Source organism: Haliotis rufescens, unplaced genomic scaffold (assembly GCF_023055435.1).
Source record: "Haliotis rufescens isolate VD_foot unplaced genomic scaffold, xgHalRufe1.0.p SCAF_19, whole genome shotgun sequence".
Taxonomy (NCBI): Eukaryota; Metazoa; Mollusca; class Gastropoda; order Lepetellida; family Haliotidae; genus Haliotis; species Haliotis rufescens.
In genome coordinates, this window is record NW_025963879.1 from 11170411 (window position 1) to 11185000 (window position 14590).

The 14590-nt window shown below is 41.8% G+C and overlaps 1 protein-coding gene across 2 annotated transcripts in view; it reads left to right on the forward strand.

Moving 5' to 3' along the window:
- Positions 1–1409: 1409 nt before the first annotated feature.
- LOC124138971 (short transient receptor potential channel 3-like) overlaps positions 1410–14590 on the forward strand; it is an 84907-nt gene continuing 71726 nt past the window's right edge. The window contains exon 1 of one of the 2 annotated variants that reach the window (XM_048398871.1): positions 1410–1569. Coding sequence is in view for 1 of the 2 variants with exons in the window: in XM_048398869.1 (XP_048254826.1) it covers positions 6609–6668 (60 nt within the window). In the remaining variant the exon portion in view is untranslated. Of the gene's footprint in view, positions 1570–6341; positions 6669–14590 lie in introns of those variants that run through there. The other variant, XM_048398869.1, reaches the window with a different exon arrangement.

Genomic DNA, 14590 nt, shown 5'->3' on the forward strand with positions numbered 1-14590 from the left:
AGACAATAGATCCCACCACCCTCGCTCTTCCCCCAATCGCTTATATTTACCAACTATGATGGGAGTGCGTGGTTTGATTAACGTGGGGGCTATATATTCATGATAGAATTATTTTGTGCACTTATGCACACATTTATTTGTCTGATGATGAAAACAAGGCATTCCACAGTTTTCTAAAACGAGCCAAGGATGTGGGACATTATCTCAATGTCGATGTTGATTTTGTTAATGGTTCTGTACGGCTGGACGGTACAGAAATGAGTGTCAACCAAGCGAAGTGCCATATCAAGTCCGCCCAGACTCGCCTGAGTCGGCTGCGTGTAGAGGGGGCAAGGGCCCGGAGCTGATGATGAGGCTAACCAGCTAGCCTGACTGTGCCAGGATCACCCAAACCCTCTTTGCTGCATTTTATTTATTTCAATCTGTAACTACTACTACTACTACTACTTCTACTTCTACTTCTACTACTACTACTACTACTACTACTACTACTAATAATAATACACATGCCGATGGAGTGATGATTTATCATTAAACATTGCTGCAAGCCAATTTGCAGATCACGTTATAGGGCCATTTCTGGGTGTAAGCAAGTGCGCTTATACGTCAATCATAGCAGTCAGTCAATGTCAAAGCTAATAGAAATCTTCAACCTGACTTATATATTGTTTTGCATAATTATAAAGATATTCTACCGCAACCGCGACATTGAGGAGTATTAGAATAAATCATTGCACACATAAGTGACCGTTTCGTCAGCTGTCCGTACAACCACCACTGTTAAAAGGCTGAACAAGCAAATGGAAATAGTTTATATAATAATATCAATGCAAGTGAACCATTTCATGACATATATTTCTTAAATGTGTAAATATTTCAAATATAAAGTGTATGATAAACATGTAAAATGTTGCATGAACTCAAGAAACGCTGATTAGACCTATCAAGAAAAGTATTTATATGCACTGCACAGTGGAGAAGATTCCTTCAAATCACTTTTAACGTTTCTCAATCAGACTGCACGGCACACTCATTTGTTGTACAATTTGTATGAATCACATTATTTAATCAGTGTCAATGATGACACTCCAGGGATAACGTATAACAATTCTTTCCATTCATAGCATTGTCACATTCACAGCAGCACGAATCACAACAGCCTTTTTTTGGTGGCTTCAAAGCCGGCGTTAGGATAAGAGCTTAACTGATCCCGAATGCTTTACAAAGGAAACATTATATGAGCTATTGTGAATATTCCCTTGATGAAAGTGTTGACCTCATTAGATCGAGAACTTATTTGACGGATCAAATCACTGTGACATCCAGATCCTAATTACTTATCATGTGAGTCGCATCGGCTATGTCAAGCACCGAGAGTAGGTGTGGCAAGATTTACAAGGTGGTGGTCATATGCTGGGGAATTATGGTGCACAACACTGGAGATTTTCCTTGTTGTCTGTTACGCCCATCTTCTCGTCTTCAACCTCCTTTCAAGAAACATAACAGCAGATACTTTAGACACCGGTTCCTTGAGGAGTAGACATTTCCCCGGAGTAGAAATAGTAATCGGTGAGTGTATATTTCATGATTTCGAGTTTTTTTAATTTTTCCTAAATTCTTGAAAGAATTTGGAATACAGTGTGTTCTTAAGCTTTGGCTATCTGAAGAAGAAGTGAGAATGAATGATTGAAAAGCGACATGCTTCATGTTTCAAAAGCTGATATATTACGTCATATTACATTTTAGTGATAAAATGTCATGATAAAGAATATTCAGGCTTGTAACTGTAAGTTTTATCTTTATATTTTTATGCCTAATAATTTTGTAATATGATATTTTATCCTTTGTCTAAGAGGCAGACTTTTCTTAAGATATTGATATTTTTTAGATATTTTCAAGCACCTGTTTTTCTTACTTATGATAGTGTATTGAATAATGCAAACACTTATTTCATATATTCTGTCTGCCATCTTCCAAGTATAATTTATTCACGTTGGACGTGTTCCTCTGACTCTCTATAACGTACAACGTGAAATGCCAGAAAACCATGGTGTTCATTTCCAGCACACACGCTACATCAAAACATGTTCTCAAATTTCAAAAAATTGCGATATGTTTTGCCTATTACGCCCAATGGAATTTGTATCGGCGGATAATCGAGAAAGCGTTTTATATTATATAATGGCAGACACCAGGCCTACTAATAATTCATACTGATTTCGGGACTGCAAGAAGATGACTTTAATTGCCATATGAGATAGGGTATGGCTGAATACGATACCCCGCTTATCTCTGTGGACAGATAACTCTGTATGTATTTTCGATAGCCACCTCGGACTTGGAATCAATATTTATAATCAATCACACACAATTCTTTCCGTGTAGGTTGTGGATGTTTTTCAAATGAACAAGCTGCGCCAAGGTTTTACATATCTTGAACTCTACTCTTTCCTTTTCGAAGTCGCCGTTATTGTCCATGTGGAGTTGCCCCATAGTTCTGCAAAAATGTGCTGATCACTTATGCGAATAACAGATTGGAACCGATTACGACCCTTGGTTCATCAGCATCACAGTCATCACAATACAACACCGTAACCCCAACTCACTCATACACCCTCAAGTATTTATGGTCTTAATGTGTTATGAACATTTGCGACAGCTTCGTCGTTGATGAAACCATAAACCATAGCAGATGATCCCTGGATTTTACGATCCCTGGTGCCTGGAATTGCAGTTCAAAGGGAACAGAGACAGTAATCGCTACTGACCTGTGCCTAATAAACAACTTTCAGCTGGCATTATCAGGTTTGGCCTAAATGCAATAGTATGCTGGTTATTTGTAGATGTATGTTATTCTGTAACCAATCCCAGAACTATGCTGAATTTGCAATGACGTTTTAATGCATTAATATACTCTTCTATATAATTAGGCTGGCTTTATCGCCTGAGCCGACGTTACTACGTGGAGCTAGCCGAATCATAAAGACATATTAATTACGGATGACCTTTGATAAATATCCAATACAGTTCAGCAAATCCAGGCCCCATGCTTGGATTTGAACAGGGGACCTTTGGGTTCTTGTTCACTTTGTCCACGTAAGCAGATTGGCATTCTGATAAATGCAAGGTAAGGGGTTCGTGATACCTCATACTGTTATACTATATTTAGTTGTGTTTCATCTGTAAGCGTGTGCAGACACAGGGCACCCTTTTATGGATGTGTGCACAGACCAGCTCTTCAGTTATATCACGATGTGTTAGCTTGCTGTGGATAGTCCGAGGTGATGCAGATCCTAGAGGTTCACAACTGTGACACGAGCGAGCACGGATATGGTGCTGAAAAACCGAGAACTTAATCAGGGCGAATCTAGGATTCGAACCCAAGATCATGGTCACAGCTGGAAATATTAAAGGAATTCTTAAAGGGTTGTGGCGTTTCTAATCATTAGCTGGTATGTATATGCAGGTTCGTTTTGCATATACACCATACCGTGGTAAGTACCGTACCGTGAAAGCACCATACCGTGGTCATTGCGATGCTGTGGTCAGCACCATACTGTGGCCAGTGCGATACCGTAGTAAGTGCGATACTGTGTTCAGCACCATAGCTTGGTCAGCACCATACCGTGGTCAGTAACATAGCGTGGTCAGCACTATACCGTGGTCAGTAACATAGCGTGGTCAGCATTATACCGTGGACAGCACCACACCCTGGTCCGCACCATACTGTGGTCAGTCTCATACCGTGGTCAGCACCAAAGCGTGGACAGCACCATAGCGTGGTCAGTATCATACTGTGGTCAGCACCATACCGTGGACAGTACCATAGCGTGGACAGCACCATATTGTGGTCAGCATCACAACGTGGTCAGCACCATACCGTGGACAGCACCATAGCGAGGTCAGTCTCATACTGCGGTCAGCACCAGAGCGTGGACAGCACTATAGCGTGGTCAGCAACATATTGTGGTCAGCAACATACCGTGTTCAGCACCATAGCGTGGTCAGCAACATACCGTGGTCAGCACCATAGCGTGGACAACACCATAGCGTGTTCAGTCTCATACTGTGGTCAGCACCATAGCGTGGACAGCACCATAGCGTGTTCAGTCTCATACTGTGGTCAGCACCATAGCGTGGACAGCACCATAGCGTGTTCAGTCTCATACTGTGGTCAGCACCATACCGTGGTCAGCACCATAGCGTGTTCAGCACCATAGCGTGGACAGCACCATAGTGTGTTCAGTCTCATACTGTGGTCAGCACCATACCGTGGTCAGTGACAAACCGTGGTCAGTACCATACCGTGGTCAGCACCAAAGCGTGGACAGCACCATACCGTGGACAGCACCATACCGTGGTCAGTGACAAACCGTGGTCAGTACCATACCGTGGTCAGCATCGTACCGTGGTCAGGACCATACTGTGGACAGCACCATACCGTGGTCAATACTATACCGTGGTCAGCAACATAGCGTGGACAGCACCATACCGTGGTCAACACTATACCGTGGTCAGCAACATAGCGTGGACAGCACCATACAGTGGTCAGTATCACACGGTGGTCAGCGCCATACTGTTGACAGTACCATACTGTGGTCAGCACCAAAGCGTGGACAGCACCATAGCGCGGACAGCACCAAAGCGTGGACAGCACCATACCGTGGTCAGCACATAGCGTGGACAGCACCAAAGCGTGGTCAACACATAGCGTGGACAGCACCATACCGTGGTCAGCACCATACCGTGGTCAGTACCATAGCGTGGACAGCACCATAGCGTGGTCAGCACATAACGTGGACAGCACCATACCGTGGTCAGCACAAAGCGTGGACAGCACCATACCGTGGTCAGCACCATACCGTGGTCAGCACATAGCGTGGAAAGCACCAAAGCGTGGACAGCACCATACCGTAGTCAGCACAAAGCGTGGACAGCACCATACCGTGGTCAGCACCATACCGTGGTCAGCACAAAGCGTGGACAGCACCATACCGTGGTCAGCACCATACCGTGGTCAGCTCCATACCGTGGTCAGCACAAAGCGTGGACAGCACCATACCGTGGTCAGCACATAGCGTGGACAGCACCATACTGTGGTCAGCACATAGCGTGGACAGCACCATACCGTGGTGTACAAAAGTAGGCGCACCAAAGTGCTAAACGTTTTCGAATTGTGACACTTTGGACTGGCACACGATCATATATCCACAATTCTGCTCAGAGCGACGTTAAACTAGACTCACACACCCATCTGACATGAGGTCCACAACAGAACTGGAAAATTCAAATATCATAACATGGATGTAACAGACATTGGCTTATATTTGAGTTAAAAGGTTTAGACACAAAAACAACAACACCGGAAATCTGTCAGGTATCATACATCAGTGAAGCCAAGGTAAAGATCAACAACGCCTTTTCCTGATCAACATATTAAATAAAGCCAACGTCAGGAACTTGCTATATACATACTTTATACATACGCTGAATGCACTGATATACGAAAGTTAATTTTATTACAAATATAATATATCAGCACCAGATTGGGACACGGGTGGCTAATGTCTAAGGCGCCTCGAGCTGCTCAACGTACTCGTGGGTCTCACCAAACTGGTAAACATCAAAGTCCTGCATCACACCGACACGCCGTAGTATACTCGGAATACTGTTCAAAGCGGCGTTAAACTCACTCACTCACTCACTCTTACAAAGCTAATAATTACCGTTCGATCTATCAATTATTCATTTCGTCTCAGGAGTGTCTTAATCGTTCTATCAACAAATGTATCGCAAATATCAGTACCTGCTGTGAAGTACATGTATAAATAATAACTAGTAAAGCATTCACGAGGACTCACGATTACGAAATAAGCCCCGCTGTTATCATCATATTAAAAGTCAGGTCCCCAACAATTCGTATAAATAAGGCTGTAATACACACCACGTCCACATGTACGGTAATTGATGTTGGAGTGTCTGAGGCCTAGGTTCATGGAAAACAATCACGCATATCACAGGCTGGAGGATTTTTTCGCCCTTGACAGTGATTAGGGAAATTATTATTTCTGAAAATCCTGACCTGAGTATTAAGGATTGTCTCTTGGGTTTCAAAATGCAAGAATAAGGTTTTGAGATCGCATCATTATGTACCGTTCTAAGCTGGGAATAATGTTATAACCATACACTGCAGCAGTATCTAATGTCTTCGGGCAATGGTTAAAAGGATGACATTGAATACGAATATCTGAGGAGGAGGAAGTGCCCACATGAACCCGGACTCTTATAGTGAAATGTGAAAGAGGATGTTATTTCTTGCCACTAAATAGCGATTCAACATGGGGAATGTAAGTGTTATCTTGCAGAGATACACATTGCGTTGAGGTTGATAGTTTAATGATCCTGATGAGCCACGGTTCTAAACTATAAAGCTTGTCAGTGTGTTTTAAACGAGGCTTTGGCGATGCCTTACCACCACTACAAACTGAAGGTGAAATGTGCGGAGTTCCCAAAGTGCCACATTACCCAGTAGGATCCCCGCAGGATCTTGTGTTGGACTTACATGCAATAACAGCTGAATCATACAATCGGGATTAACTCTTGTTAAAATGTCTGTCCGTCTGGTGGATCTAGCGGCGATAAAGATCGCTGCGAATCGTCGTAGAAAGGTAAGACAACTCAAAATAATTCGTCGAATCAAACAGACAGACATATTAAACTCGTACATGTGGCCATCAGACCAATATATCCATTTTATAAAACTGCAAAAAATATAGTAATAATTGTTAAATAGCATAACTGAAATTAATGAAAAAGCTTGTCCCTGATGTGTTAAATGTACGGTTGTTCATGCTGTCCACAAGCATATAAACTTCACATTTGGGGAGAGGGCTATCTAAGTTGTGAAAACCTGTGCCATATCTTTTTCCTTTGAAAATATGTTTGAATCAACATGAAACAATGACATTGTATACAGGAAATATGTCTTGGCGCGCCTTGTTGATATGGTATTTGAAAAGATGTGTGTGTGTTATGATTATTGTATTACACCTGAGGTTGTCTAAGTCAAGTATTATATTGCTATTTCGGTTGTTGGTCCAATCATTCACTAAACAATCCTCCCTGCATGAATTTGATGCAGCGTTAAGTTATAATCACTTAACAATGTCACAATCAAAGCTACGTTCAGGTTTCAACAACATTCCGTCATTTCTCCCACAACATATACTGATACTGCTTACCAAGCTATCAAATATTCAGGCATCCATTCCATTTCCAGTTATATGTGTTCTGTACACACGCTGAGCAGTCCCTAATAGTCTCATCTTAGACTTGTCATATACTGAATGCCCACGGTAAAGTTGATGAATTATCAATGCTTCTGTGACTGCGAGTACGATGTGTAAACTATTAATTTGTTCAAAATACAAACGTGCGTTTATCTCGTCAATATAGTTGCTTTCCAGTACCAGTACTGGTGTCTATTTTCGGTGTACATTTAGTGAGTGAGTGAGAATGGTTTTACGCCGCTTTTAGCAATATTCCAGCAATATCACGGAGGGGGGACACCAGAAATGGGCTTCACACATTGCACCCATGGCGGGAATCGAACCCGGGTCTTCGGTGTGACGAGCGAACGCTTTAACCACTAGGCTACCCGACCGCCCCCGATGTACATTTAGACCAAAATGTCCTGCTTTGGTTTAAACGCCAGTGAGTTTAGTAAGATTAGACGGCATGTTATATATATGTTGTAACCCAGGACTGTGACGAACAAACGCATTAATCCTTGGACTCAACCACTGCCCTTGGACCTACTTCAATACTTCAAGCTGGAAATTACTTCTCCCATAGAACTACTTACATCGGCAATATCATGTCCAGATTTACCCCACCTTAGCATATTCATCCATTTATCCATCCTTCTGTTCATCCATCTATATCTTTATTCATCCATCTGTTCCTTTATTCATCCATCTATCTATCTATTTATTTTCGGTTATCCATATCATGTTATTACAGCATCTCGTCCAGCAATACGATCGTGGGATCAGTTGTTTTCTTAGTGCGACAGGAACATCCTACATGATCTGCGGTGTTCCGGGATAGAACATATCCACAGAACCTCATTGGTGGCATCAGAGCCTACTAGTTGCAGGTGGGGATCTGCAGCAGTAGCCCCACCCATAAGATGACATGACACGTGTCTGTATTAACATGGCACTTGATATTAAAAGGAATGCGTGTATAATTGTGTAGGCAGAACATTTATATGTGTACAGCACACTAGTATTTGCTCTATTTCATAGAATGCCCCTTATTTCCTCGTATGTCGTCAGTTATTCCCTATTTGGGGATACATCCCATGTATGATGTTGCCGTAGACACACACACTGCACAAATGCCTTGTCAGGGAGTGCAGCTACATAATGAATCCAGACAGGACACTCGACAAGTGTAAGTGGAGGACGGAGAGTTGATGAGTGTCTGTATGAGTTTCATATGTCCTGATGTGTTGGAGCAGGCGTTTAATTTGTTATTCAACCTTTCTGAAAACGAGAATGGATAAATGTTGTGGTGATGACCCCGATTGCTGACATATCACACTCGTCGGTGGAATGAAATTAAGCACCAGACACAGGAACAATTATATATCATAACAGACAAATGTTGTCATAGAAGGGAATAACAGCGTTACACAGGCGGGGAATATGTGTGAGTGAGATAGTGTGGAAGTCAGGTGTGGTTATACTCTGATTTGAACCGTATTTAAGTTATATTAAGGCCTGTAGGCTAAATATATATATATATATATATATATATATATATATATATATATATATATATATAAATATAAATATATATATATATATAGGGAGAAATTACTCAGTTCGTTTACATAAATCCAAGTAGTCAACAGTGACTATTAGCAAACGACGCCATCAACAATTATTAGTACGTGACGTCACATTTGCATGCTGTCCTGTATTGTTGATATGCAGAAACTCAACTTTAACGAATAATCCGGGGGATAATAACAAAACCTGTTCGCCAAAAAAAGGATATCCCGTTCCCGTAATGTTTATCTCATCACGCGAAAGAGAGAACGTGACACAGCCACAAATAAACACCAATAACTCTTTCACAGTAACATAACTCAACCACAATCAATGTGCCCAAGGACCCGTGAAGATCCGGGGTAGAATAGGTCTTCAGCAACCCATGCTTGCCGTAAAAAGCGACTATGCTTGTCGTAAGAGGCGACTAACGGGATCGGGTGGTCTGGCTCGTTGACTTGGTTGAAGCATGTCATCGATCCCAATTGCGTGGATCGATGCTCATGATATCAATCACTGGATTGTCTGGTCCAGACTCGATTATTTACAGACAGCCGTCATATAGCTCGAATATTACTGAGTGCGGCGCAAAACACCAAACCAACCAATCAACCAACCACGTGGCCAAGGGAGATCAGATCCTCTGCCAACATGCTTGCTGTTATGGTCCCTGTAGCATGTGCGAAAGATAAAGTCCGGCCTCAATCGGCATATATACAGGAACTGGAACATGTTTTTTAGGTGTTGCGCGACATGGGTTAATTAGTAGCCACAGGAACATGTATTTTGGGTGTTGCTTGATATGGGACAATTAAAAGTCACAGGTACCGGGTTTTTTATTGTCGCGAGACATGGGTTAATTAGTAGCCACAGGAACATGTACTTTGGGTGTTCCGTGACATGGGGCAATGAGCAGCCACAGGAACCTTTATTTTTAGTGTGAGTTTATTAGTTGCCACAGGAACGTTTTTTGGGTGTTCCGTGACATGGGGCAATTAGTACCCACAGGAACATGTATTTTTAGTGTGAGATTATTAGTAGCCACTGGAACATGTATTTTGGGTGTTCCGTGACTTGGGGCAATTAGTAGCCAAAGGAACATGTATTTTTAGTGTTGCGAGACATGGTTTATTTAGTAGCCACAGGAACATGTACTTTGGGTGTTCCGTGACATGGCGCAATAAGTAGTCACAGGAACATGTATTTTGGGTATTGCGCGATATGGGTTACTAAGTAGCCACAGGAACGTATTTTGGGTGTTCCGCGACATAGGGCAATTAGTATTCAAAGGAACATGTATTTGGGGTGTTGCGCGACATAGGTTAATTAGTACACACAGGAACATGTATTTGGGGTGTTCCGTGACATGGGGCAATAAGTAGCCACGGAAAATGTATTTTGGGTATTGCGCGATATGGGTTAATAAGTAGCCACAGGAACGTATTTTTGGTGTTTCGCGACATGGGGCAATTAGTACCCACAGGAACATGTATTTGGGGCGTTGCGCGACATAGGTTAATTAGTAGCCACAGGAACATGTATTTTTAGTGTTCCGTGACATGGGGCAATTAGTAGCCAAAGGAACATGTATTTGGGGTGTTGCGCGACAAAGGTTAATTAGTAGACACAGGAACATGTATTTTGGGTGTTCCGTGACATGGGGCAATAAGTAGCCACGGAAAATGTATTTTTAGTGTTGCGAGACATGGTTTATTAAGTAGCCACAGGAACATGTATATTGGGTGTTCCGTGACATGGCGCAATTAGTAGCCACAGGAACATGTATTTTGGGTATTGCGCGATATGGCGCAATTAGTACCCACAGGAACATGTATTTGGAGTGTTGCGAGACATTGGTTAATTAGTAGCCACAGGAACATGTATATTGGGTGTTCCGTGACATGGCGCAAGTAGTAGCCACAGGAACATTTATTTTGGGTATTGCGCGATATGGGTTAATTAGTAACCACAGGAACATGTATTTTGGGTATTGCGCGATATGGGTTAATTAATAGCCACAGGAACATGTATATTGGGTGTTCCGTGACATGGCGCAATTAGTAGCCACAGGAACATGTATTTTGGGTATTGCGCGATATGGGTTAATAAGTAGCCACAGGAACATGTATTTTGGGTGTTCCGTGACATAGGGCAATTAGTAGCCAAAGGAACATGTATTTGGGGTGTTGCGCGAGATTGGTTAATAAGTAGACACGGGAACATTTATTTTTAGTGTTGCGAGACATGGGTTAATAAGTAGCCATGGAAAATGTATTTTGAGTGTTGCGAGACATGGGTTATTTAGTAGCCACAGGAACATGTATATTTGGTGTTCCGTGACATGGGGCAATTAGTAGCCACAGGAACATTCATTTTTAATGTTGCGAGACATGGGTTAATTAGTAGCCACAGGAACATGTATATTGGGTGTTCCGTGACATGGCGCAAGTAGTAGCCACAGGAACATTTATTTTGGGTATTGCGCGATATGGGTTAATTAGTAACCACAGGAACATGTATTTGGGGTATTGCGCGATATGGGTTAATTAATAGCCACAGGAACATGTATTTTAGGTGTTCCGTGACATGGGGCAATTAGTAGCCACAGGAACATTTATTTTTAGTGTTGCGAGACATGGGTTAATTAGTAGCCACAGGAACATGTATTTAGTATCCTGCGTGACATGGAGTATTTGGGAACCAGGCGGCCTATTCACGAAGCTGTCATACTTGCGAACACAAATCTAAGCCAACACAATCTAAGGTCTCTTTTGTGAACGAGAGAAAATCTCTGGATTAAAATTTATGTCTGCATTGATATTGCACGTATGTATATTGTTAAATACAATTTATACATCAAGGACAATATTCTAAGATCTAGCAAGCACTGAAGATTAATATGTAAACTTCGAAACGAAGATGCCTAAGGAAAGAAAATGTGATAAAAACATATGCGAAAATTATTTCGTTGCATAAACAACGTTGCAGTTGCGGGAAGTCGCAAACACGTGGCAGTATGTGGAAACGTTACGATCATATATTACGGGGCACCCAATTTGCGACGCTCGTTTCCTTCGTTTTAAAAACACATCCTCGACTTGCTATATCTTCGGACGATGGGAGTGCGCTGCTTAACCTGGAAAAGAAAACAATGTGTCACTGTTGCATGTTCAGGATTTCCTTGGGATGCAACTGTAAGTTATAGCCTGTAAACTGTCACTATGTAGCATCTTACATCAAGCAAAAAGCTGACATATGTACAAGGACAAGAAATACGTGCATTGTATCGGCATGGGTCCATATGAAAAATAGACAGATTGCATCAAACACATTGAAAAAACAGCCATTGAAGATAAAATGACAGTAAATTCATAATTGCAATCTCATTGAAACACGATCTTTAGGATGCCTCTCTGCGTCAAGAACTGAGGAACTGTGACCGCCAAAGCTAAATTCAGGTAGCGTGGGTTCGTTGGGCAGTTCAGACGGTAGTTTTCTAAACCGAATCAGCTTCATTTTGTTTTCCGAAATTTCGATTTTAACAACAGAAACGTCACATAGAACACACGTATTCCTTCGAATGTACTCCATTTTGGTTGAAGCGTGGAGATACTACAGGGTGAATGAAATATCCACAACGATATAATAGGGCATTAGAAGCCGAATAAGTTCGTTTTTAGACACGGTGTTTAGTAGATAGGCGGGTCTGAATACTCAGCTCAATCGTACCGAGAATGTAGAAGCCTTGAAGTTTACTACAACAGATATTTGAATTACACTGTGGTTTCAGTCTGCAAACGAGTTTCTTTTACACAACACTGAGAGAATAAACTTGAAATGTTTTCTTTTATCATTCGCAATGAAGTATTCATTCATTGCGAAAATGTTTTTTTATTTTGGGTGTTCCGTGACATGGGGCAATTAGTAGCCAAAGGAACATGTATTTTTAGTGTTGCGAGACATGGTTTATTTAGTAGCCACAGGAACATGTACTTTGGGTGTTCCGTGACATGGCGCAATAAGTAGTCACAGGAACATGTATTTTGGGTATTGCGCGATATGGGTTACTAAGTAGCCACAGGAACGTATTTTGGGTGTTCCGCGACATGGGGCAATTAGTATCCAAAGGAACATGTATTTGGGGTGTTGCGCGACATAGGTTAATTAGTACACACAGGAACATGTATTTGGGGTGTTCCGGGACATGGGGCAATAAGTAGCCACGGAAAATGTATTTTGGGTATTGCGCGATATGGGTTAATAAGTAGCCACAGGAACGTATTTTTGGTGTTTCGCGACATTGGGCAATTAGTATCCACAGGAACATGTATTTGGGGTGTTGCGCGACATAGGTTAATTAGTAGCCACAGGAACATGTATTTTTAGTGTTCCGTGACATGGGGCAATTAGTAGCCAAAGGAACATGTATTTGGGGTGTTGCGCGACATAGGTTAATAAGTAGACACAGGAACATGTATTTTGGGTGTTCCGTGACATAGGGCAATAAGTAGCCACGGAAAATGTATTTTTAGTGTTGCGAGACATGGTTTATTAAGTAGCCACAGGAACATGTATATTGGGTGTTCCGTGACATGGCGCAATTAGTAGCCACAGGAACATGTATTTTGGGTATTGCGCGATATGGCGCAATTAGTACCCACAGGAACATGTATTTGGAGTGTTGCGAGACATTGGTTAATTAGTAGCCACAGGAACATGTATATTGGGTGTTCCGTGACATGGCGCAATTAGTAGCCACAGAAACATGTATTTTGGGTATTGCGCGATATGGGTTAATAAGTAGCCACAGGAACATGTATTTTGGGTGTTCCGTGACATAGGGCAATTAGTAGCCAAAGGAACATGTATTTGGGGTGTTGCGCGACATTGGTTAATTAGTAGACACGGGAACATTTATTTTTAGTGTTGCGAGACATGGGTTAATAAGTAGCCACGGAAAATGTATTTTGAGTGTTGCGAGACATGGGTTATTTAGTAGCCACAGGAACATGTATATTTGGTGTTCCGTGACATGGGGCAATTAGTAGCCACAGGAACATTCATTTTTAGTGTTGCGAGACATGGGTTAATAAGTAGCCACAGGAACATGTATATTGGGTGTTCCGTGACATGGCGCAAGTAGTAGCCACAGGAACATTTATTTTGGGTATTGCGCGATATGGGTTAATTAGTAACCACAGGAACATGTATTTGGGGTATTGCGCGATATGGGTTAATTAGTAGCCACAGGAACATGTATTTTAGGTGTTCCGTGACATTGGGCAATTAGTAGCCACAGGAACATTTATTTTAAGTGTTGCGAGACATGGGTTAATTAGTAGCCACAGGAACATGTATTTAGTATCCTGCGTGACATGGAGTATTTGGGAACCAGGCGGCCTATTCACGAAGCTGTCATACTTGCGAACACAAATCTAAGCCAACACAATCTAAGGTCTCTTTTGTGAACGAGAGAAAATCTCTAGATTAAAATTTATGTCTGCATTGATATTGGACGTATGTATATTGTTAAATACAATTGATACATCAAGGACAATATTCTAAGATCTAGCAAGCACTGAAGATTAATATGTAAACTTCGAAACGAAGATGCCTAAGGAAAGAAAATGTGATAAAAACATATGCGAAAATTATTTCGTTGCATAAACAACGCTGCAGTTGCGGGACGTCGCAAACACGTGGCAGTATGTGGAATCAGCTTCATTTTGTTTTCCGAAATTTCGATTTTAACA